The following is a 25,614-nucleotide window of genomic DNA, read 5'->3' as shown; positions in this document are numbered from 1 at the left end:
TCCAACTTCAGATGGTCACTAAAGGAATGGTTGTAAATTGAGGACTAGACTAGCTGTACAGTACATCATATTAATGTAGTTCTGAAATGACATGAAGGATCTTAGAGTCACTTAAATATGAGCCAGCAGTGTGCTGCAGCTGCCAAAAAAGCCAACACAGTCTTAGGCTGCATTAATTGAGGGATAGGAATAGCTCAGGCTGTTAAGAGCCTGTTATTAGAACACAGCAGCCTGCAATTACTGCAGGTTCAAGCCCGGCCCAAGGTTGACTCAGCCTTCCATCCTTTATAAGGTAGGTAAAATGAGGACCCAGATTGTTGGGGGGGCAATAAGTTGACTTTGTAAAAATATACAAATAGAATGAGACTATTGCCTTATACACTGTAAGCCGCCCTGAGTCTTCCGAGAAGGGCGGGATATAAATGTAAACAAAAAAAAAAAAAGTAGAATCAAGATCATGGGAAGTGTTAATACCACTTTATAATGTCTTGGTAAGGCCACGCTTGGAGTACTGTTTTGGTCGCCACGGTGTAAAAAAGATGTGGAGACTCTAGAAAGAGTGCAGAGAAGAGCAAACAAGGCGATTTATAAAGAACTGTTGCTGAAATTGAGTATGTCTAGTTTAAAGAAAAAAGGGATGTGGTGGCTCAGTGGCTAAGACACTTTTTTTTTTTATTTGAATTTATATCCCGCCCTTCTCCGAAGACTCAGGGCGGCTTACATTGTGTAAGGCAATAGTCTCATCCTATTTGTATATTTATATACAAAGTCAACTTATTGCCCCCCCCCAACAATCTGGGTCCTCATTTTACCTACCTTATAAAGGATGGAAGGCTGAGTCAACCTTGGGCCTGGTGGGACTCGAGCCTGCAGTAATTGTAACTGCAGGCAGCTGTGTTAATAACAGGCTACATTAGCCTGGTGAGCCACTTCCCAGCCCTACTTCCCCACTTCTCAGCCGACACTGAGCTTGTCGATCGAAAGGTCGGCAGTTCAGTGGTTCAAATCCCTAGTGCCGCGTAACAAGGTGAGCTCCAGTTACTTGTCCCAGCTTCTGCCAACCAAGCAGTTTGAAAGCACATAAAAAAAGCAAGTAGAAAAATAGGGCCATCTTTAGTGGGAAGGTAACAGCGTTCTGTGCACCTTTGGCGTTTAGTCATGCCGGCCACATGATCACAGAGACGTCTTCGGACAGCTCTGGCTCTTCGGCTTTGAAACGGAGATGAGCACCGCCCCCTAGAGTCGGGAACGACTAGCAGATATGGGCAAGGGGAACCTTTACCTAGTTTAAAGAAAAGAGGGACTAGGGGTGACACGATGCCAGTGCTGCCACAAAGAAGAGGGAGTCGGGCTGTTCTCCAAATCACCTGAAGATAGAACAAGAAGCAATAAATGGAAACTAATCAAGGAAAGAAGCAACCTAAAACTAAGGAGAAATTTCCTGACAGTGAGAACAATTCATCAGCGGAACGACTTGCCTCCAGAAGTTGTGGATGTTCCAACACTGGAGGTTTTTAAGAAGAGATTAGACAATCATTTGTCTGAAATGGTATAGGGTCTCCTGCCTGAGCAGGAGCTTGGTCTAGAAGAGGACTATTCTAGATGGACTAATCTGAGATATCAAATGATATTTCTCAATTTGAATAAATGTTGCTGTTTATGATCCCTAAAATCCAAATGATCCCCGGCTAAAGTTACAACTGTCAGCGTCTTAAATTTCATTATCACTTTCCATTTGCATTGCAACTGAGCTGCCCTGTTTAAAAAAAAAAAACTGCACCCCGATAATTAATACCACTAATTTAATTTAATACCACTAATAATACTTCTACCCTTCAAGAAGACCTTGACTTAATTTCCGATTGGTCTAAAACTTGGCAACTCCAAATCTCAACCAGCAAATGCTCAGTCTTACATATTGGAAAAAAGAACCCTAACATCAAGTACAAACTTGATGGACATTACCTAACTGATGACCCCCACCCTTTCAAAGATCTTGGAGTTCTCATATCAAATGACCTTAATGCCAAAGCCCACTACAACTACATAGCAAAGAAGGCCCTAAGATTTGTAAACCTAATTTTACGCAGCTTCTTTTCTAAAAACTCTACACTACTAACTAGAGCATACAAAACATTTGCCAGACCTATTCTTGAATACAGCTCATCCGTCTGGAACCCATACCACATCTCTGACATTAATACAATAGAACGAGTCCAGAAATATTTTACTAGAAGAGTTCTTCATTCCTCCGAAAACAACAAAATACCTTATACCAACAGACTTGAAATCCTGGGATTAGAAAATTTACAACTCTGTCGACTTCGACATGACCTGTGTTTAACACACAAAATCATCTATTGCAATATCCTTCCTGTAAAAGACTACTTCAGCTTCAATCACAATAATACAAGAGCAAACAATAGATTCAAACTTAATGTTAACTGTTTCAATCTTGATTGCAGAAAATATGACTTTTGTAACAGAATTGTTAATGCTTGGAACTCATTACCTGACTCCATAGTCTCTACTCAAAATCCCAAAATCTTCAACCAAAAACTGTCTACTATTGACCTTACCCCATTCCTAAGAGGACTATAAGGGGTGTGCATAAGAGCACAAAAGTGCCTACCGTTCCTGTCCTATTGTTCCCTTCATTATATCAAATTGATATAGTTGATGCATATATTTTTTTACATACATATATATATATATGTATATATATATACATTCTTCAAGATATGTTGTTTTATCTATGACAATTGTTTGTGTATACTGTTGTGGCAAAAAAAAAATAAAAAAACAGGTTTTGTTGAAACATCTAACAGAGGTATGCATATGAGTTTTTGCTCATGCAAATGAGAAAATATAATTGCGATCCCTTTTTTGATGAGAAAGAGAAAGTTCCTAGAAACTGCCTCTTGAAACTAACAGATGTTGCTATTTTAGCTTGTGGTTTACAGCTGTATCTGAACATAGTTTTCTGACAGTTTAAAGTTTAAAAAAAAACCCTGATAATTACTGGAAATGAAGCTGAATTGTGCTGTGAAGCTTATTTAGGGTTGTTTACTTTATATTTAACATTGCATGCATTAAGCTTTAATCAGCTGGTTAATCAACTAAACATTTGCCTTCACTGATTAAAATATTGGATTCACTGACTCAGCCCCATCGTGAGAAATTTTAGTGCAGCAACTTGATCGGTTTAAACCAAAAATATAATTGGTTACAACTTTATTCACCTCTCTTTCAGATAATGGACAACCTAAAAAGTGGTCAATGCTTCTTTTTTTTAAAGGGAAGGTTGTCTTTAGGGACGTGATGGCTTAGTGGGTAAAACGCTTGTCGATCGAAAGGTCGGCAGTTCAGCGGTTCAAATCCCTAGTGCCGTGTAATGGAGCGAGCTCCCGTTCCTTGTCCCAGCTTCTGCCAACCTAACAGTTCGAAAGCACATAAAAAATGCAAGCAGAAAAATAGGGACCACCTTTGGTGGGAAGGGAACAGCGTTCCGTGCACCTTTGGCATTTAGCCGTGCCGGCCACATGACCACGGAGACGTCTTCAGACAGCGCTGGCTCTTGGGCTTTGAAACGGAGATGAGCAGCGCCCCCTAGAGTCGGGAACGACTAGCACGTATGTGCAAGGGGAACCTTTACCTTTACTGTCTTTAAAACATTTTTAGCTTGTTCCCTTTTAAGTAACAAAGAACAATGGCCTCCGAAATAAAACAGGAGGGCCCTTAATTCACAAACATCCAGACCAAATTGCCCCCTATTGATTAATCACTGTAAAGTTTTAATGGAATAATCAATCATTCAACCAATTAAGGCTTCCTACTATGCTAATAACACTAACAGGAACCCTACATGGTGGGATCCGAGTAGGCCTCCCAGAGGCAAAATAAATTAAATTTCAGGATCAGCGGCTAGACTTACACCAGCAAGGAGGTTTGGCGAAAACAGATTTGTTTTTGAACATAAAGGATACATTTATGCTTCACCTTTTAAAGTGTAATAGGGATTTTATATCCCACGGATTTTTCTGCAGGAAATGTTGCTCCAAAAAGGCCGTGGATCTTGCAAATCTTTAAGTTAATCTTTATTTATTTTTTTAGATATGTTTTTACCCAGCCTTTAATTTTTTTATATAAATAATTCAAAGTGGCAGACATACCCAAGATTCCTTTCTCTCCCTGTCTTCCTCACAACAACATCCCTGTGAGGTGGGTTGAGCTGAGGGGCACTGACCCAAAATCATCCAGTCAGCTTTCAGGCCTAAAGTGGGACTAGAACTCACCATCTCCTGGTGATTGGCCCAAATTCACCCAGCTGGCTTTCATGTCTAAAGGGGCACCAGAAATCACAAGTCCCTGGTTTCTAGCATGGTACCTTAACCGCTAGACCAAATTTATTTCCTTGGAGGTTAGGACGCCTGGCATTTTCCACCATTCTCATTTTAATAGTTCCATTACACCCAGTTTTTAGAAACTTGGGAGTCAGATTTTGGCTGGATTGTACCCATAGATGGTTGTGTGTCTCGCCTTGTCTGTTTGTTAGGATACAATTCACATTTACTGAAACAACTTCTATATACAATTCTAATATGAAATTTAGTCAACACGTAACTAAATAGAGATCAAGGTCAGGTCCAGTATGTGTTCTGATCTCTCACTATCTGCACATGAAAATATGTTAACATTGTTCCTTGTTAAAAGTGTTTAAGACTGAGGTATGTTGAGTTCAATATTTTATTTATTTATTTTATTTTATTTTTTATTTTTATTTATTTTATTCGTCATAACAATATAACAATATATATATACAAGCGTTGCATAAAGGGTTATATAATATATGAACGTATATACGAGGAGAAACGAGGTACTAAAAACATATATATATACATAGGGGAAGAAACAGTAGGACAGGAACGGTAGGCACGTATGTGCTCTTATGCACGCCCCTTATATATAGTGACATTATTTTTGTTCCTGAGAATCCCAAGGTCTGTTAGATGAAAAACAGCTACCTTGAGGCAGGTGAAAAGGGGAAAAACATAATGCAAATGTTAAAAGATGTAGGAATTTTTTTCTGCTACAAAGTATGAGTTATAAACTACAATAATTTGCTTATAGACGATGCTATCTGATTTTTGGTCACTCAGAGAATCCTATACAGACATAAATTGACCAATAGACCACCTAGAGAGCTGGTTAAATGAAGCTACTTCAGAAACATCCTATACTTGTTTTTCTTATTCCAAGGAAACTATATAGTCAATATTTTATTTATTAGATTTTTATCCCACCTTTTATTACTTCATCTCAGTGTCTAAGATGCTGAGTTTGTCAATTGAAAGGTCAGCTGTTTGGCGGTTCGAATCCCTAGTGCCGTGTAACGGGGTGAGCTCCCGTTACATGTCCCAGCTTCTGCCAACCTAGCAGTTCGAAAGCACGTAAAAAATGCAAGCAGAAAAATAGGGACCATCTTTGGTGGGAAGATAACAGCATTCCGTGCACCTTTGGCATTTAGTCATGCCGGCCACATGACCACAGAAACGTCTTCGGACAGCGCTGGCTCTTCGGCTTTGAAACAGAGATGAGCACTGCCCCCTAGAACTGGGAACGACTAGCACATATGTGCGAGGGGAACCTTTACCTTTTTAAGTAACTCAAAGTAGCAAACATAGCTAATATTCCTTCCTCCTCCAATTTTCCCCACAGCAATAACCCTGAAAGGGGGGCTGAGAGAGAGGGACTGGCCCAAAGTCATCCAGTGTCTAAGGTGGAATTGGAATTCACAGTCTCCTGGCTAGCAGCTTAACTACTGCACCAAATAGTCCCAATTTTTAAGTATTTCTTTAAATAAATGGATCTCCTGTTTTGTTTTTCTCCACAGAGCTCTGCACCCTGGATTGCGGCGCCCACGGTGTTTGTGCAAAAGGAGTGTGCCAGTGTGAAGAAGGTTGGATAGGCCCCACTTGTGAAGAACGGACGTGCAACTCTCACTGCACGGAGCATGGAAAGTGCAAAGATGGAAAATGCGAATGCAGCCCTGGATGGGAAGGAGACCACTGTACCATAGGTGAGATCTGCGTGTACCTGATCTAAACTGGGATAGCTCAAGAAAGGAAATTACCCAAAAACAAGGTAGTAGCCACTGATTGCAAACTTGATGCATTTAGCTCTATTTATTTATTTATTTGTCAATCATATGTAAGATAACAGGTAAAAGTATAAACATAATTTGAATACATGAAAAGAGTAAGTAAAAAAGGAATATTAGGAAAGGGATGGTAGGCACACTGGTGCATTTATGCACGCCCCTTACAGACCTCTTAGGAATGGGGTGAGGTCAACAGTAGAGAGTTTAAACTTAAAGGTTTGGGGGTTTGGGGAAGAAACTACAGAGTCAGGTAGTGCATTCCAGGCATTGACCACTGTTACTGAAATCATATTTTCTGCAATCAAGTTTGGAGTGGTTTTCCTTGAGTTTGTATCTATTATTTGCTCATGTATTGTTGTGGTTGAAGCTAAAGTAGTCATTGACAGGTAGGACATTGTGGTAGATGATTTTATGTACTATGCTTAGGTCAGATTGAAGTCTGCATAGTTCTAAGTTGTCTAAGCCCAAAATTTGGAGTCCGGTGGCATAAGGTATTTTATTGCGAGCAGAGGAGTGGAGGACTCTTCTTATGAAATATCTCTGGACTCTTGATTGTATTTATGTCCAATATGCAGTGCGGGTTGCAGGCAGATGAGCTGTATGGCTAGAGCTGTACTTTAGTCAGTCTGGTTTGCACTCTGCACTCTGGATCTAGAACACTAAACTCTACTCCATTGAAAGCAAAGGGCTTCAGTGTTGCAGTTAAACAGACAGTTTGACTTCTGCAAGATGGGGCATGATTATTTCACGGCTGTCAAACTATTCTCTCAGACCTTCAGCCTAGAAGGGGTAGTAGATTAATCAGGACGAATCTCTTTGGGATACATCAAACTAAGAGGCCTTCAAGCAAAGTCAGAACCATAGACAGCTCCCCAAAGTCTTGCTGGCTGGACCGCTCAGCCTTTAATACCTCAAGAGAAGGAAGCTCTCTGAAGTTTTCTGTAAGCTGATGCTGTATTATAGATGACACAACTCCCTAAAGGAATTGGCTTAGTTGTTTGAAAGGACTTCGCCTGATTTCTATCCATGCCCTTCTGAAAGCTAAAAGATGTGATGGGTGCTAGTCCAAACAGCTTGCAAATCTGGAAGTGATAATAAGGCCAGTGAGGGAAATGGAGAAGATGTGTGAAATACTTGATCCCCTTCTGAGTCTTTCTAGGGGAGGGGGGCAGCCATGGCACTGTAACCCAGCTTATGCATCTGCAACTAACACGGCATTAAGACGAGGAGGAAATGCCTCAGATAAAGAACCACAGAACTGCAGAGTTGGAAGGGACTTCAGAGATGTTCTAGTCCAGGTGTCTCCAACCTTGGCAACTTTAAGACTTGTGGACTTTAACTCCCAGCAAAGCTGGCTGAGGAATTCTGGGAGTTGAGGTCCACAAGTCTTAAAGTTGCCAAGGTTGTAGACCCCTGTTCTAGTCTGACTCTCTGCAGTGTATAGGAAAACCAATTAAAGTATCAGTCAAAGTTGGCTAATTCAGCCTCTTATAAACCTCAAGAGATGCAGAACCGACAGCCTCCAGAGACAAAACGATCTGCAGCTATAGAGATCTAAACAGTCCAAAGGTTTTTCCTTTATCATCTAACAAAATTTAGGTCACTGCAACTTGTACCCATAATTTCTACTTCCAGTTTCGAGGGCCACAAAAAAGAGTTCTTGATAAATCTCGCTGCCTTTTTTTTTTTTGGTAAGTTTAGTAAGTCAGTTTCTTTCAGAAACATGTGTTTCCTTTCTTAGCTATCTATACTTCTGCAAATAAAAGGTGTGTCTGATCATTGTGCATGAGGAAGGTGTTGCCTTTTATTTTGAAAAACAAAATCAAATGCCCATGAATTCAAATCATAAGGCGAGATGGCTGTGGAATGAGGAAAGAAGTTGAGCAAATCTGTTTCTTTAGAAGTCAGAAGATACTTATGGAAAATGATTTCTGCAGAGCTTCTGTCACTTCGTTATTATAGCGAAGAAAATGTTGAATGGGTGAAGCTGCTCATGGAAAAGCATAGGAAGAAAAGTTTCAACAACTAGGTTTACGCCTTTACGCCTCACAAAGAATCTGTGGCATTTGCAGAAAATTGTTTTCCTTCTGGCCAAAGAACAACCAGCTAGGTGTGAAGCAAGAGTTCCAGCAACAGTTCAAAGATCAGCTGTAAAAATGTTTCATGCGCGAAAAGATTCAGGAGAAAGCAAAAACAGTGCAACAAAGATTCTGGCAGTTCCTCACAAGGGGACACAGAATGTTACTTCCCAAAGAAGGTCAACTCCACTGGCCAACTTTCAATCTCAGAGTTCAAGAGTCTCCTAAACCTCCGAATTGCATTGGTTCAGAAGGTCACAGAAGCTTTTGTTTTTAACCTTCTGAATGTTTTGACACTCTGGATCTTAACCTATTATCTTTCTCGCAGATTTGGATGATGCTGATGATTACCCAGGTGAGATCTGGGATGCAGATTCCCTGCCTAGGTTTTTTTCCCTGCTTGGGGAAGCAGATGGACCTCATCTGTCTCCTCTGCTATTGGCTCACTTTTGGAGGGGGAAAAAATCCTCAGTAGACATCCTGAAAATTAAATGCAGTAGCCTTGCTTTGTTCCAGATCAGCTTAAGTGAGCTGCTTTGATATAGTGAGTCTGTACAAAATAATATCAAGAGAATAGCTTAAAAACATATATCCACTTTAAATTAATTTAAGAAAATGAAACAGTTTAAATACACTAATTCTTATATTCTCTGCCTTTATAGGATTTAAATATTAGCCAAGTTATTAAAACGTTTCATTTATCTTTGTTTCCTTTATCCCCAAGGCTAATTTCTAATTATATTTCTAATACAAATCTAAAATTCTCAGATCTTTTCAGAAGGCTAAATGCAATTGTTACATTTTAATGAAAAATAATACCTTTCTCCCAAGTCAGTTACTATTAAGTCTTGGCAAATTGTTGTTCAGGAGTTCCCAAAGTGTTTTTGTCCATAAATTTTTTAATTGCATGCAAGAAACCTGGCTCTCTAATATAATATGAACATGTCAGCTACGTACCAGAATTTTATCAAGAGAATGGAAGTTTGCTCAGTTTAGTTTGAGGTACCTTTTTGATTTAATTTCTTGATTTCCATAAAAAAAGCCCTATGTTTTCACTGCTTATCTTCTTGGTTCAATTTTAAACAGATTATCAAATTTAGGTACTGTCTATCTCACACTGAGAGTGACTCTGACTGGTGTATTGATCTTCTTCTTCTTCTTCTTCTTCTTCTTCTTCTTCTTCTTCTTCTTCTTCCTCTTCCTCTTCCTCTTCCTCTTCCTCTTCCTCTCCTTCTCCTTCTCCTTCTCCTTCTCCTTCTCCTTCTCCTTCTTCTTCTTCTCCTTCTTCTTCTTCTGCCATATCCGTCATTGGACACTGGCAATCATGTTGGCGATCTTATTTTTAACAACAGCTGCACAAAAAAGTGCTATTGAATTTTGCCCAAACCAGTCCCTTAGATTTTGAAGCCACAATGTTCTTCTTCTACCTGGACCTCATTTGCCTTCAATCTTTCCTTGTTCTGATAGAAGCACAAAAGCTTAAAACGATATAATATAGTTTCTTTCATGAGAAGTAGGATGCTGTCTGGTGTTTTCTGGCAGGGATCAGCAGTAAAATGATTTGTGCTAGATAAGAGTTAATGGAATTCAAGAAGGTTTTGATTTATTTATTTTTTGCATTTATATCCCACTCTTCTCCGAAGACTCAGGGTGGCTTACACTATGTTAGCAATAGTCTTCATCCATTTGTATTTTATATACAAAGTCAACTTATTGCCCCCAACAATCTGGGTCCTCATTTTACCTACCTTATAAAGGATGGAAGACTGAGTCAACCTTGGGCCTGGTGGGACTTGAACCTGCAGTAATTGGGCTCTTTGTGGGAATATAATGACTCCAGGCTGATTCCTCTCTTGATTCTACCCCCCAAGGCTCTGCCTATCCTTCTCCTACATAGAGTCATCTCTGTTTGGTTCAACACTTACACATTCTGGGTAGGCCTGTGCCAAAAAAAAAAAAGGCTAATAATGCACAGATTTATAGAAGAATCGGAGCCCTTGTATATCTGGAGCACAGTCTGTATTTCAAATTGACAGCACCCTTAGACAGATAACAATGATGATTAAAAACACTGTACTTATTGTTTCTACTGGAAACCCATTCTAATGGCTACTTAGGTAACAGGATTAGATTAATGGTAGCTTCCATTCATACACATCGTAAATAGCCTGTTTAAACCACAGCAGAGGCTCTTAATCTCAATCAGCCGAATGGCAAATTAATACAGAAAGGTTTATTTGTTTTCATTTCAGTACATAAATGCAGTTGGTCATTCCGCTTCCTTCTAGGCTAAATTCACCACTGGTTAAAAGGATGCTGAGAATGTGGGGAGAAGCTGCGAGGAAGAAAAGGGCAGGTGGAAGATATATTTCTTTCTCCCCTTTCAGGGCTTCAAATCGGCAGTTGTAGAAGAGGGAGCCATACAGGTAGTCCTTGATTACTGAGCCCAAAATGTCTGCTGTTAAGTGAAACATTTGTTTCACAATGTGTTTTACGGCCTCATTTTATGACCTTACTTGCCACAGTTGTTAAGTAAATCACAGTAACTGTTCAGTTGGTGTCGTGTCCCACTCCTCCGCTGACGGCCGGGTCAGGGAAATCCGAATCAGGCTTGCCTCTGCAGCTCTGCCCAAAGTCCTAGCAAAGTCCTCAGAGCAGGCAGGAGACCAGAAAGTGACTTCAGCAAGATAAGTTCGACTTTGCCTGACTCAGAGACTGCCAGAAAGCAGATCCTTTATATAGGCCATGGGGTGTGGCTCCATGACTCAGCACTCATTAAGGCCTGCCTCCTTCCTTCTGTTGCCTCCCCCTATCCAGTCTTCTGATGCGAGGGTCACTCCAATCAGCTGTTGGAAGTAAACTTTCCTCAGGCTCACATGCTGTGGAGGAGGGGGAGGGGTCTAGCTGCTCCGTTTGCCTGGGCATGGAGCCAGGGCTGGGGCCAGGGGATGCTCCCTCCTCTGCAGCCTGCTTGGGCATGGAGCCAGGGCTGGGACCGGGAGGTGCCCCCTCCTCTGCAGCTTGTCTGGGCATGGAGGACTGGGGCCGGGAGGCATACATTCCTCCATGTTCGGGAGTAGATAAGCAGACCCCGGCTGCGGTGAGAGCGGACAAGACACAACAGTTGGTAACGCAGTTGTTAAGTGAATCTAGCTTCCCTATTGACTTTGATGATCAGAAGGTCACAAAAGCGGAACACATGACACCTCCCCCCCGCCCAGGACATTGCAACCTCATAAATATGAGCCTGTTGCCAAGCGTCCAAATTTTGATCTCCTGACCGTGGAGATGCTGCAGTGGTACAAAAAACAGTCATAAGTCACTTTTTTCAGTGCCATCGTAACTTCAAACGGTTACTAAACAAACGGTTGCAAATCGAGGACTACTTGAAATCGGAAACTTCCAAATTTAACTGTGCCTCCCATGGAGTTCGTCTAAAAATCAGTCACCCAATCACAATGTTGGTATGAAAGAAAGGGAGAATTAATGGTGGGATTAATCTTATGCACAGATTTTAAATTGACTTGATTGTCATTAAACTTCATTTGGATGCAACATGATTCAGAGTAGCAGAATTTTGTAGGAGTTCTAGTCCAACCCCCACCACCACCACCCAAGCAGGAAATCCTACACCATTTCTGAAAGATGGCAGTCCAGTCTCTTCTTGGAAGCTTCCAGGGATGAAGCTCCCACAACTTCCGAAGGCAACTTCTGTTCCATTGGTTGGTTGTTCTCAATGTCAGAAAATTTCTCCTTATTTCCAGGTTGAATCTCTCCTGGATCGGTTTCCATCCATTATTCCTTGTTTGGCTTTCAAATGCGTTGGAAAATATTTGACCTGCTCCTCTCTGTCGTAGCCCCTCAAATATTGGAACACTGCTATTCTGTCTCCCCTGGTCCTTCTCTTTACTAGACTAGCCAGGCCCAGTTCCTGCAACCGTTCATCATATGTTTTAGCCTCCAGTCCCCTAATCATCTTTGTTGTTCTTCTCTGCACTCTTTCTAGAGTCTCAACATCTTTTTTTATAGTATGGTGACCAAAACTGGATGCAGTACTCTAGGTGTGGTCTTATTAAGTCTTTATAGAGTGGTATTAGTACCTCACTTGATCTTGATTGTATCCCTCTGTTAATGCAATTTAGGATTGCATTGGCTTTTTTGGCTGCCGCTGCACACTACTAGCTCATATTTAATTGGTTGTCCATTGAGACTCCAAGATCCTCTCACAGTTACTGCTATAATGTATATAATCTATATATACAGTCTATAATGTATATTTACTTTTCTCTACATTGTATTTCATTTCATCACATTAAGGAAGCCTAAATAAAACCTATTGATCCAGGAACTGTTGATCAAAATCGTATCTCACATATTTAACTGGTTGTCCACTAAGACTCCAGGATCATATAATGCAATTTAGAAGGTGGGCATTGATTGCCCATCATGTGTTCTTTTCTTCCCATGTAGCTTGGATTCTCTTTTTTTAAATATAAAGTTATTGTTTTATCATAGAAAATAAATTATAAAACAGTAAAACAAACAAACAAAATGAAACAAAACAAAAATATACATTCATCCTTAAGAACAACAACAAAGAGTGTACAAAGAAAGGAGGGAAAAATTACCAATTAATCGAACATGTATTTTGGTTTCTCATCTGCTCCCACAATTGAATTTGTGGGCCCGTGTGAACTCGCAACCCATTTAGAATGTGTATTTAAATTGTCACAACCAAAGGAGCTGCCAGATAAATTATTCATTCTAAGGTGTTTTTCAGGTTCAGAAGATATGAAACAAAGCCTCGGGTGCTTCTCACATTAGTAGGATGGTGAGAACAACACTCAGCACTCTTGCAAAATAAAGTTTACAGCTCCCCTCTTATAAACTCCATCATTGACCTTACAAACTGCTAGTGGGTATACAGTATATCCTTTGTCAATAATGAGGCATGCGCTAGCAAAATTTATGATGCAGAAATGCAGTCTATTAATCACATATCCGGTTATTCTGTGCTTTGGTGTGTTGCAATTATGAATCTGTCGGATTGAAACTATTATCATACAACTCTGGAAGGAGTACTATACTTGGAAATTGGATGGGATGTTGAAATTGAAATTGGATTGTTGGTATGTATTTTTTTTTTTTGGGTGAACGGTTAAATTGATTCTTCTAGTTTTTTTAAGGAAAGCAAAGAAGATGATTTCTAAACAATTGTGACCAAGCTTTTTTTGAATTGTTCAGTTTTTAACAATTTCCAGGGCACTGTTTCCTCTTTTTTTTTTACTGCTATGCTTTTTTCATTATTGTGTTCATCTAGGAATGCTGTTGTGCGGATTTGCATTTTTATAGTTTAGATCAGGGGTCTCCAACCTTGGTCCCTTTAAGAGTTGTGGACTTCAACTCCCAGAGTTCCTCAGCCAGCTTTGCTGGCTGAGGGACTCTGGGAGTTGAAGTCCACAAGTCTTAAAGGGACCAAGGTTGGAGACCCCTGGTTTAGATAGATAGATAGATGATAGATAGATGGTAGATAGATAGATAGATAGATAGATAGATAGATAGATAGATAGATAGATAGATAGATAGATAGATAGATAGATAGATAGATAGATAGATAGATAGATAGATGGATAGATGAGAGTGTGTGTGTGTGTGTGTGTGTGTGTGTGTGTGTGAGAGAGAGAGAGAGAGAGAGAGAGATGTTTATATATCATCCAGACCAGTGAATAATAACAGTACTCAACTTCCGGCAGTGACATCACACTGTTGTGGGGTGAACGAGTGGGGCTCTGCTCATTTTTACCCGATCTTTTGCATTTTGAGGCCCCCATGGGCGAAATTGGATCCTGGAGGGATCAATGAAGTAGAGGGGTATCCTTGGAGTTTAAGTGGAGAGAGGTGCAAGCTCCCGCTTAGCAAGAGGAACTCTCAGATCAGGCACGGAAGAAATCGGCCTTACATGGCAGATCCAGAGGCGTGATGATCCAATGGTTCGAGTAGGAAGAGAAGAGAAGAAAGCAGCATGAAGGATCGGGAAGAAGAGAAATATAAGAAACAGAGAGGAAAAACTCTCAGTGATTGTGAAACGATGTGATATATCAGCGGTGAATCAAGTCTCCTAGAAGGTGAAAAAAGTAGTGATCTGGCGGTGGGAGCAAAGGCTACAAGCTGTCAAATATTGGAAGGAAAGTAATATAATATAATATAACAACAGAGTTGGAAGGGACCTTGGAGGCCTTCTAGTCCAACCCCCTGCCCAGACAGGAAACCCTACACCATCTCAGTCAGATGGTTATCCAACATTTTCTTAAAAATTTCCAGTGTTGGAGCATTCACAACTTCTGCAGGCAAGTCGTTCCACTTATTAATTGTTCTAACTGTCAGGAAATTTCTCCTTAGTTCTAAGTTGCTTCTTTCCTTGATCAGTTTCCACCCATTGCTTCTTGTTCTACCCTCAGGTGCTTTGGAGAACAGCCCGACTCCCTCTTCTTTGTGGCAACCCCTGAGATATTGGAACACTGCTATCATGTCTCCACTAGTCCTTCTTTTTAATATGTGTGAGGTGTGAGTGAATGAGTGGATTTGGGCTTTTTTTGAAAAGACTAACGGTATTTTGATAATAGTGCTTTAAAAGAGAGAACATTGTGCATTCTAGAAGAGAAATCCAGCTAGAGAGAACTACAGTGACTGTGCATTTTTGAACTGAGACAACATCTTGGGTGGGGGGAACCTTATATACGGGACTTAAAGAGAAAGAAGTAATAAGTCAAAGTCAAAAGATAATATAAGCCTGGATATAGTGGACTTATAATAACTATTTAAAATAAGGACCCTAGAAGAATCTTTAGAATTTTATCCCCCTTAAAGATATAGAGATAGATAGATAGATAGATAGATAGATAGATAGATAGATAGATAGATAGATAGATAGATAGATAGATCCCTTTCAGAACAAACACAGGAGTTTTGTTCCACCAGCAAGATTCACCAGTGAACTAATGTGAGATAGATAGATATATATATATTCATAGTTATTTACTTATTTTATAGACAATAGGCATCATTTATATATTATATTATATTATATTATAACAATTGCTTGAGATTGCTGGATATAAATATGTTAAAAATAGTGCAGTAATTTAAGGAATAGATACATAGCATACATACATACATACATATACATACATACATGTATTTTACATACATGTATGTTAGGTAGATAGTCTTATTTGACTTTAAGGAAAGAAGAAATGTATTCAATAATAATTAATTAACAAAATGCTTAAGTAAACTGTATTATTGTATTATTAATTGTATTATCAAGTCACATTAATTTGAATGTAAAGTAAGTATTATAAAGGAATTTTAGAGGCATTTTGTTGAATGGGGAAATATTGAACGTTAATGCTATTGAGAAAGTAGAACCAGACAGATTGCTAGATAGGGAGAGACACTGGGGGGTATTATAATATCTACTTAGGAAGGAATTTTGAGGAATTAGAATAGACACTAAAAAAAGGGAAGAGAAGAATAGGAATATATGGTACTGTGGAAAAATGTCTTTAAAATATCAAGATGATGAGTACGACCACCACAGTTACAAAAATAGGAGGGAAAAAAGGAACCTCAATAGTAACTTTCCCCTCAGGACCACATTCAGTGGAAAGTATTTTGGGAAGCGAGAAATCAGGCTCCACTGTGAATTTGCAGAGTAGGCAATCAATTTTGATGGCAATACAAGAGACAAGGATGAAGATGCAGGAGGTAATGACTAAAAATTATGAAGATATTAAAAATGATATGGGAGAAATGAAAGGAGAGATACACAAGTTAGATGATAAAATTGGCACAATGCAGGAAATGATAACAAAAAATGAATAAAAGATAAGAACGGTAGAGACCAAGATGGAACAAGTGGGGAAAAAACTAGACATAACAGAAAGCAGAATGTTGGCAGCAAATAGAGAGTTAGAAGAGGCCATAATAAATTTAGAGATGAAAAAATCAATGTTCTATCTTTGATTCCAAAATATAGTGGAAAACAAGGAGGAAGAACTTCCAAAATTTATGGCAGAATTCCTCACGGAACCTCTGCAAAAAAATAAATAATAAGTCGAAAACGAGATAGATGAAGTCTATAGGATACACACAAACTATGTGCGTAGACACAAACTACCTAGAGAGGTGCACGTTAAGTTTGTGAGAAAGAAAACTAGAGACGAAGTCTACAGTAGAACAAGAGAGGTTTCCCTGGTATACAAAGGAAAAGATATTATAACATTGAAACAGATACCAAAGAAGGATAAGGGAACAATGATGAAATTATCATTTTTTATCCACCCAACTGCTAAAATACAAAGTCATGTTTAGATGGCTCATCCCCAAAGGGATGTTAATAACTTGGCAAGAAAAGAAATTTTGTATAGACTCCCTGGAAAAAGCACAAGAATTTTATGACCATTACATAAGTGGGGAGGATGACCAAGATAGCAGAGAGGACGTAGAGAACAAAAGCCAGGAGGAACAGACATCAGAGGAAAAAATTGTGGAACAAGACTTGGGAGACCGGAGGGAATTAGAATGACAGGAGAGAGAGGGAGCTAGAACAAGAGCACAAACAGAGACAAGAACAAGGAAAGGACCAAAACTTACATATAAATAATAGGATGGAAGATGAAATCAGGATGCTATTGTTAAGCATCAATGTTATCAATTCACCTGCTAAACGAAAACAAACATTAATAATACTCCAAAGTGAAAATATAGATATTATCTGTCTGCAGGAGATCCATATTAAAGAAAAACACGGTACCGTATATACTCGAGTATAAGCCGACCCGAATATAAGCCGAGGTACCTAATTTTACCACAAAAAACTGGGAAAAACTATTGACTCGAGTATAAGCCTAGGGTGGGAAATGAGGCAGCTACTGGTCAATGTAAAAAATAAAGATAGAGCCAAGTGTTCTATTTCTTAAAGGGAGAGGAAGGTGTAGGGAACCCCACCACGGTCTGATTAATTAAGATGACGACATAATGAGTGCGAAACGTCGAGGCATTCTGATGATTTGCACGCCTTGGGTCTCCTCTCCTATTTAATCTTTAATCTTTCAGGGAAGGCAAAAGATTCGCCGCCGTTCGGCGAGGGATGCTGCTCTGCCTTTTTTTTTGGCTGTGAGTGTGGCCGGGATGGAGGGGGTGCGGTGAAGTAAGATTCAACAGCGGCAGGGAGGAGCTGGCTCTGTGTTTGTGTGTGTGTAGTATGCGCGCGTTGGCCGCCCTGTTTCCTGGTGCTCTGCTCCCTGACCCCAGTGGCAGTCCTTACTCATTGCACTGTTCTCTTCCTTCTTCGCTTTTTCTCTCTCCCTCTCTGTCTCTCTCTCTCTCCCTCTTTCTTTCCTTCTCGTTCCCCAGTTCAGAGCTCGGACTGCTCTTATTTTCACTCCCCCTTTTCTTTTCTTTTCCTTCCTTCCCTCCCTCCCTCCCTCCTTCTCTGCCTCTCTTTCGTCCCCCCCCTCCCGGGATCCTTGCGGGTCGAAGGTTCTGCCCTGCCTTACACCAGCCGCCCACCTATGCCAAGGTCTCCCTGGCTTTTTCGCTCTCTGTAAGCAGCGGCTTCTCGGCAGCGTCGCCCCCACCGCGGGCAAGAGGAGGACGAGTGAGAGGGGGGCGAAAATGCCGAACGCCCACCGCCGCCGCCGCCATCAAAAAGCGGACCGAAGGGCGCAGGGAAACCCCTCGAATGTGCCGGCAGGGTTGTTCTGTGTTCCTCATGAACGGCGGGTCTCAGCAGCTGGCAAAGGGGCTGCAAAGAGAACCGCCCGTTTCCCCCGTAAGGGACCTTGGTCCTTCCCGCTCGGCGTCTTTCTTTTTCTCCTTCTCCCCCGGAGGACGGGGAAAACTCTCCCAGACCTTCTCGAGATCGCTTCGGATTCAGTCCCTGGCTTTGTCTTTTGAATGGCAAATTCAACCCGCATCCTTGGTTGGGGAGGGCGAGGGTGGGAGAGGAGGCGGGAGAGGAGGCGAGAGGAGGACGAGTAAGAGGAGGCGAGAGTGACAACGCCTCCGCCCCCACCGCTGGGCAAGAGGAGGACGAGTGAGAGGGGCGAAATGCCGAACGCCCCTCCGCCCCTCCGCCGACCACCGCCACCGCCATCAAAAAGCGGACCGAAAGGCGCAGGGAAACCCCTCGAATGTGCCGGCAGGGTTGTTCTGTGTTCCTCATGAACGGCGGGTCTCAGCAGCTGGCAAAGGGGCTGCAAAGAGAACCGCCCGTTTCCCCCGTAAGGGACCTTGGTCCTTCCCGCTCGGCGTCTTTCTTTTTCTCCTTCTCCCCCGGAGGACGGGGAAAACTCTCCCAGACCTTCTCGAGATCGCTTCGGATTCAGTCCCTGGCTTTGTCTTTTGAATGGCAAATTCAACCCGCATCCTTGGTTGGGGAGGGCGAGGGCGGGAGAGGAGGGCGGGAGGGCGAGGGCGAGAGGAGGACGAGTAAGAGGAGGGCGAGAGTGACAAACGCCCCCTCCGCCCCCACCGCGGGCAAGAGGAGGACGAGTGAGAGGGGGGCGAAAATGTCGAACGCCCCCTCCGCCCCCCGCCCCCCCCGCCGACCACCGCCGCCATCAAAAAGCGGCGGAAGAAAACGCCGGAGGCCACCCGCCGCCCCAAAACGAGCCGGCCGAGCTGGCAAAGCATGCCGGCAGCATTTGGGCTCGTCCTGCCGGCACTTCACGGCGGCCTCCCCCCACCCACCCCACTGCCGCCGCACTCAATTTCGGCTGGAGAGGAGGCGAGAGTGACAACGCCCCTCCGCCCCTCCGAGGGCGAGAGGAGGACGAGTGAGAGGGGGGCAAAAATGCCGAACGCGCCCTCCGCCCCCCCCCCCCTCCCCCGACCCCCGCCGCCATCAAAAGCGGCGGAAGAAAACGCCGAGGCCAGCCGCCGCCCAAAACGAGCCGGCCGAGCTGGCAAAGCATGCCGGCAGCATTTGGGCTCGCCCTGCCGCCCATACTCCAAAGTGAAAATATAGATATTATCTGTCTGCAGGAGATCCATATTAAAGAAAAACACGGTAATTTTTTTAAATGCCCCAAATTAAGAAAATTGCATCTGGCATTGGCACAGGAAAAAAAAAAGAGGGATTATAGTATATATAAAAGACTGGTTAAATTTGAGAAAAATATTCAGTGATGAAGAAGGTAGAATCTTGATGACGGAAATAACAACAAATCAAAAATAAATTCTTCTAGTGACAATCTATGCACCAAATACAAAACAGATTTTTTTTTACAATAAACTATTGAGGAAAATAATGGAATTAGATTGTGAAAATGTCTGTATAATTGGCCACTTCAGTGCAGTGGTAGACAATAAAAGTGATTACAAGAGTACAAAAAAAAACAAAAAGACGAAAACTATCAAGTACATATTTTGAAATGGTGCAAGAATTAAATTTAAGAGATGCGTGGAGGCAATAAAATCCCGGGAAAAAACAGTATACTTTCTTCTCTCACCCCCATAGTTCATGGTCTCAGATAGATATGGCATGGATGAATCCAGAACTGATTAATAATTTAGAAGAGATAGAGATCTTGCCAAACTCCTGGGCAGACCACAACCCAGTAACAATAAAATAAAATTGGCCAGAGGAAAAAAAATTAGATGGACCCTAAACCAAAGAATAGTAAAATAAAAATCTTATATACATAGAGTGGAAAAGGAATTGAATATTTTCTTCAAGGAGAACAGGAAGGAACAAACAACATTTCAGAACTTATGGGAGACCACCAAGGAATACATTTGGGGAATAACAATAGCCTATGTGGTGAGGAGAAATAAGGAGAAAAGGAAACAACAAATGCTACTACAGGAAAAACTCAAAAAATTGGAAATTGCCCTGCAGAAAGAGCCGCAGAATGATAGAATTAAGGAAGAAAGAGACTCAATGAAACAGAAATTTAACTTAACACAACAAGAAGCAATGATACGGAATATAAAAATGACAAAACAAAATTGTTTCGAAACAGCGAATAAACTGAGAAGATGGCTGGCCCATAAATTGAAAAAGGAAAAACCCAAAAAGTTAATACAGCACCTACAGGATGAACAAGGGAATTTACATCATAAGATAGGAGAAAAAATATGTTATTTATAACTACTTCCAAACACTATATAGTCAAGAGACTATCTCAAAAGAAAATATTAAACAGTACCTACAAGAGAGGAATCTGCCCAACATATCAGAGGAAGCTAGAGAAATGTTAAATGATAAAATAACATTAATACAGATGAAGGAGGCAATTAAGAAACAAAAAAATAATAAAACACCAGGGCCAGATGGGATCCCCGCAGAAATATATAAAAAGTTTCAAGAATTATTGGAGGAAACAATGCTAGAAATGTATAATGAAGTACTAGAGTGAACTATAATGCCAAATTCATGGACTGAGGCATTCATAACACTAATTCCGAAAGAAGATTCAGATAATCAATTTATTAAAAATTATAGGCCAATCTCGCTGCTGAATGCTGACTATAAAATCTTTGCGACGATCATAGCGGAAAGACTCAAAAAAATATTAAACAAGATTATTCATCCAGACCAAAACGGATTTTTACCCCAAAGACAAATAAAAAACAACACAAGAATTATAATGAATGTATTAGAGTACTATGAAGCCCACTCTGAAAAACAATTAGCACTAGTATTGGTAGATGCACGATAATTTTCAATAATTTGAATTAGCAGTTTCTAATCACACAATTAATCACTATGAAATTCAGAGAAAAAATTATTAGAATGATCAAAGCAATATATTCAAATCAAAGAGTGAAAATAATGGTAAACGGAGATCAAACAGAGGAAGTTACCATAAATAAAGGGGTTATCCCCTCTTCTATTTATTCTATCGTTAGAAGTTTTGTTGACACAGATTAGGGGAAATCAGGAAATAAAAGGGTTGAAAATTAAAAAAGAAGAGTACAAAACACAAGCTTTTGCTGATGATATGGCTTTTATAATAGAAGACCCCTTTGAAACAGGAGAAATATTAATTCAGGAGATAGAGAAATTTGGAAAGGTCGCTGGTTTAAAAATAAATAAAAACAAAATGAGGATAGAGCCAAAAATCTTACACAAGGCCAAAATAAGAAATTAGAGAGGATATTGGAAATTCAAGTAGTGAAAAAAGTAAAATATCTTGGAATATGGCTGACTGCAAAAATTTCCTCCATAAAAGAAGATAATTATTCAAAACTATTACAACAAATTCGTAAGAACTTGGAGAATTGGGCGAAACTACAAATATCCCTGGATGGAAGAATTGCAACCATAAAAATGAACATCTTACTAAAAATTCTATATCTATTCCAAACTGTACCAATAAAATTAAGAGAAAAGTTTTTTGAAGAATTAAATAAAATAACACTAAAATTTATTTGGCTGGGGAAAAAAAGCTAGAATCAAATTAAAACTTCTACAGGATTCCAGAACTAAAGGATGTGTTGGTCTCCTGGACTAGGAACTTACTACCAGGAGGAGGAGTAGGTGGAGGAGAAGCTCTGCTATTTCACACAGAAAAAAACCAGCAAAATTAAGCTGAAATCCTTGAGACCTTTCTAGGGCCGCTCTAGAGAATTGATAGGAACAACTTTACCTAGTAAATGGGTGTTTTATGACTGGCCATTAGCAAGAAAATATTGGTAAGAGCGTTCAGACATACTGTCTGCTATGATGAGGAACTGAGGAGTGCAGGAGGCATGCTAAAGTACATATTTTATTTTATTTTTATTTTATTTTAGATGTAGTTGCTGACTCATGGTTTATTGCCAACATTCAGACGTACTAATCAATATAGCATAATTAAGGGCCTTCAGAACACTACAAGAAACTCCCGTTTATATGCAGCTTCTTGAATTGAAAATCAGGCTGCAATGAGTGTAAGACAGAAAAGGGAAAAATCAAAGCATTGCCTTCGTATCCAGCAGGCTGAAGATAGCTTAGAACCGCATGGCATCACGCAAAAATTTGCAGGCGGCATTACCTTGGAATGTTTTTTTCCTTCCTTTTTATTGTGTTCTTATAAATCTTAATACATTACCTTCGTTTAAATAGAATTATATTTATACAGGAAATTTTGGAAACTGTTCTTCAAAGGCGAAAGGTTGGAGAAAGGTAATTTCTGCTATTGACATGCTTCCTTGAACACACAGATTATGGATTATACAATTTGTTTAAAAAATTGTAACCTACTTTTATCTGCGTGCAACGTCCATGGTGGCGAAGAAAACTGGAAGCAGCAGAACATGTCAATAATTTTTTTAACAAAAAAAACAAAAACAAAATAGAACTCAGCTACCAAAATATTAAGACACAGTGAAAAACAACAGATAATATAAGCAGAAATTTGTCTCTGAAATGAACAGCTTCATAGACAGAAAAGTCGTAGTTAATGAAAACACAACAGAGAATGTCTGAAACAAAAAAGGCTACAGTTTAAGTGCCAGAAATCCAGGATGGATTCTGAGACTTTGCTAAGGCATTACTAAGGGAGAATGCATGAGAAACTCTTACTTGATTATCACAACCAGTGATAAACTTTTCATAAAAATAAGTTCTTTGATATGTTTAATCCATTTTTCTAGATCTGTAAACCTCCAGTCATTCAATGTTGGATTTTCATATCCAAAGAGCTAAATGAAAAGATTAGCTGGATCCCTAATGAAAGAAATGACTTTAAATCCCGTAAAAAACAAAACAAAACAATGTTTTGTTTTGTTTTTTGAGCAATGTCCAAATTTTTTGAGCAATGTCCGAAGACACATTCTCGAAAAACCCTTAGATCAGGGGTGAAATGCTCCCGGTTTGGACCGGATCGGCCAATCTGGTAGTGAAGGTGGTGGGTGGTTCGAAGAACTGTTAGCAAAAATCTCTGCCCCTCCCCTCATGCCCAGCTGAGCCACACGATCCTCAGTCTTTTTTTTACTTTTAAAAGCATTTTTTACAACCTCTTTCGCCGAATAGGTTGTAAAAAATGCTTTTAAAAGGTAAAAAAAAGGCTCTGATGATCCCAGCTGAGCCACGCGATTGTCAGAGCCTTTTTTAACTTTTAAAAGCATTTTCTACAACCTTTTGATGTATTATTTTTGATTGTTTTCGGGGGAAGTTAGGAATTGATGATTGTAGGGGTATAATTAAGTTGGGACGAATTTTTTTTAGCATATGTTTGTTTTATTTTTAACTATACCTTGTGCTCGTTCCAGGAAGTCGGGGGGGGGATTTGAAGGGAGGGGGGAGGGGAGGTGGGGGGAAAGGGGGGGAAAAAGTTTCTGTAAAACTTTTTGAATAAAAAAAAAAAGCATTTTTTTACAACCTCTTGACCCAAATAGGTTGTAAAAAAATGCTTTTAAAAGTAAAAAAAAAAGACTACACGTCACAGCTGATCACCCTCCCTGCACGCGCTGTTCTACTTACCCCATGCCTCCTTTTGGCATGCATTGCGTGCGTGCACACCTCGCATTTGGTGCATTGTGCATATGTGCATCATATTGTGCATTGTGCACAATATGCACAAATTGTGCATTGTGCATATGCGCATATGCGCACAGTGCATATGCGCAGCCAGTGAACCGGTAGTAAACCAGTTCAGATTTCACTACTGCCTTAGATGCCAACGCAAATATTTTAGATGGTATCCTAAGACCATTTGTGGCTTTGGGAAAAGCAGTTTAAGGGGCATTGCATTCATGATGCATAGAAGGAAAAGGACTAGGAGAGAGAAAATATCCTGTGAAATATTCTGGATAAATATACAGTTAATGGTATGGCAAAGTTCAGAAAGCTTTTGTTTTTCATTTGCATATAAAGTTCATGAACGGCCTTGAAGAATAGTGATCTTGTTTTGTCCAAAGAGAGAACCTAATGCAGTTGTTTAAGCAAAATCCCATTGCCTGCTGGTGTATTGTTTTGCGGGAGAAATAATGCACGATGCTTTCTTTATGTGGTGTCTTTGCAGATGGATGCCCTGGTCTGTGTTATGGAAATGGAAGGTGCACCCTTGACCAAAACGGATGGCACTGTGTCTGCCAAGTGGGCTGGAGCGGAATGGGCTGCAACGTTGTTATGGAAATGCTTTGCGAAGATAACATCGATAATGATGGAGGTACGGAGACAGTTATTGCTCGAGAGTGTGTATGTCATTCTTGTGAATGAATGAATCTTCTATAAGGCTTCGGTTTCAATGGACTCTAAGCCGCATACAGCAATATACATAATACAAACAGTCCTTGAGTTCGTTTAATGCCCTGATGCTTTGTGAAAATAACATTGATAATAGCTATAGCACTTAGACTTATATACCCTCTTCACAGTGCTTGACAGCCCTCTCTGAGTGGTTTACAGAGTCAGCATATTGTCCCGAAAAATTTTACTGACCTCTGAAGGATTGAAAGCTGAGTCAACCTTGAGCCGGTCAGGATCGAACTGATGGCTGTGGGCAGAGTTAGCCTGCAATACTACATTCTAACCACTGTGCCACCACAGTTTTTAACTTCAATAATGATGAAGCTATGGGCACAAATAATTCTCAAGAATGTACGGTATATGTCATTTTTGTAAATGAATGAATTTTCTATTGGGTTTCAGTTACAACGGATTCTAAACAGTGTACAGCAATATGCACAATACAAAACGACCTTGACTTAAAATAATTTGTTTAGTAACTGTTGAAAGTTATAACAACACCGAAAAAAGTGACTCACAATTGGTCTTTACACTTAGAAACATCACAGCATCTTCGTTGTCACATGATCAGAATTTGGAGTCCTGGCAACTGGTATATATTTATGGCAATTGCAGCATCCTACCACAGCATAAGAGCCGTGGTGGCGCAGTGGTTAGGATGCAGTATTGCAGGCTAACTCTGATGACTGCCAGTAGTTCAATCCTGACCGGCTCAAAGTTGACTCAGCCTTCCATCCTTCCGAGTTCGATAAAACAAGGACCCAGATTGTTGAGGGCAATATGTAAACTCTAAACCACTCAGAGAGGGTTGTTAAACACTGTGAAGCGGTATATAAGTATAACTGCTATTGCTGTTGCTATCCCAGTGTCATGTGATTGTCACTGGCAACCTTCCCAGCCCGCTTCTGACAAGCAGAGTTAATGGGAGGAGCTAATTCGCTTAACGATTGCATGATTCACTTAACAGCAGCACTTAACAACCATGGTAAAAGAAGGTTATAAAATTAGGTGTGATCCACTTAAATAACCCCCTTGCTTAGCAATAGAAACTTTGGTCCCAGTTGTGATCAAGGACTGCCTGCAGATAGTATAGAATTCCAATGGTCCATCAAACACAATACATTGTGCCATAT

At 40.4% G+C, this 25,614-nt stretch overlaps 1 protein-coding gene across 1 annotated transcript in view; it reads left to right on the top strand.

The window, feature by feature from the left end:
- Positions 1-25,614, top strand: part of TENM1 (teneurin transmembrane protein 1) — a 544,190-nt gene that overhangs the window by 380,285 nt on the left and 138,291 nt on the right. The window contains exons 12-13 of the mRNA XM_058196608.1: positions 5,894-6,079; positions 24,255-24,401. Coding sequence (XP_058052591.1) covers positions 5,894-6,079; positions 24,255-24,401 — 333 coding nt within the window. The remainder of the gene's footprint in view (positions 1-5,893; positions 6,080-24,254; positions 24,402-25,614) is intronic.

Source organism: Ahaetulla prasina, chromosome 11, assembly GCF_028640845.1.
Source record: "Ahaetulla prasina isolate Xishuangbanna chromosome 11, ASM2864084v1, whole genome shotgun sequence".
NCBI lineage: Eukaryota > Metazoa > Chordata > Lepidosauria > Squamata > Colubridae > Ahaetulla > Ahaetulla prasina.
This window is presented reverse-complemented; position numbering and strand designations above follow the sequence as displayed.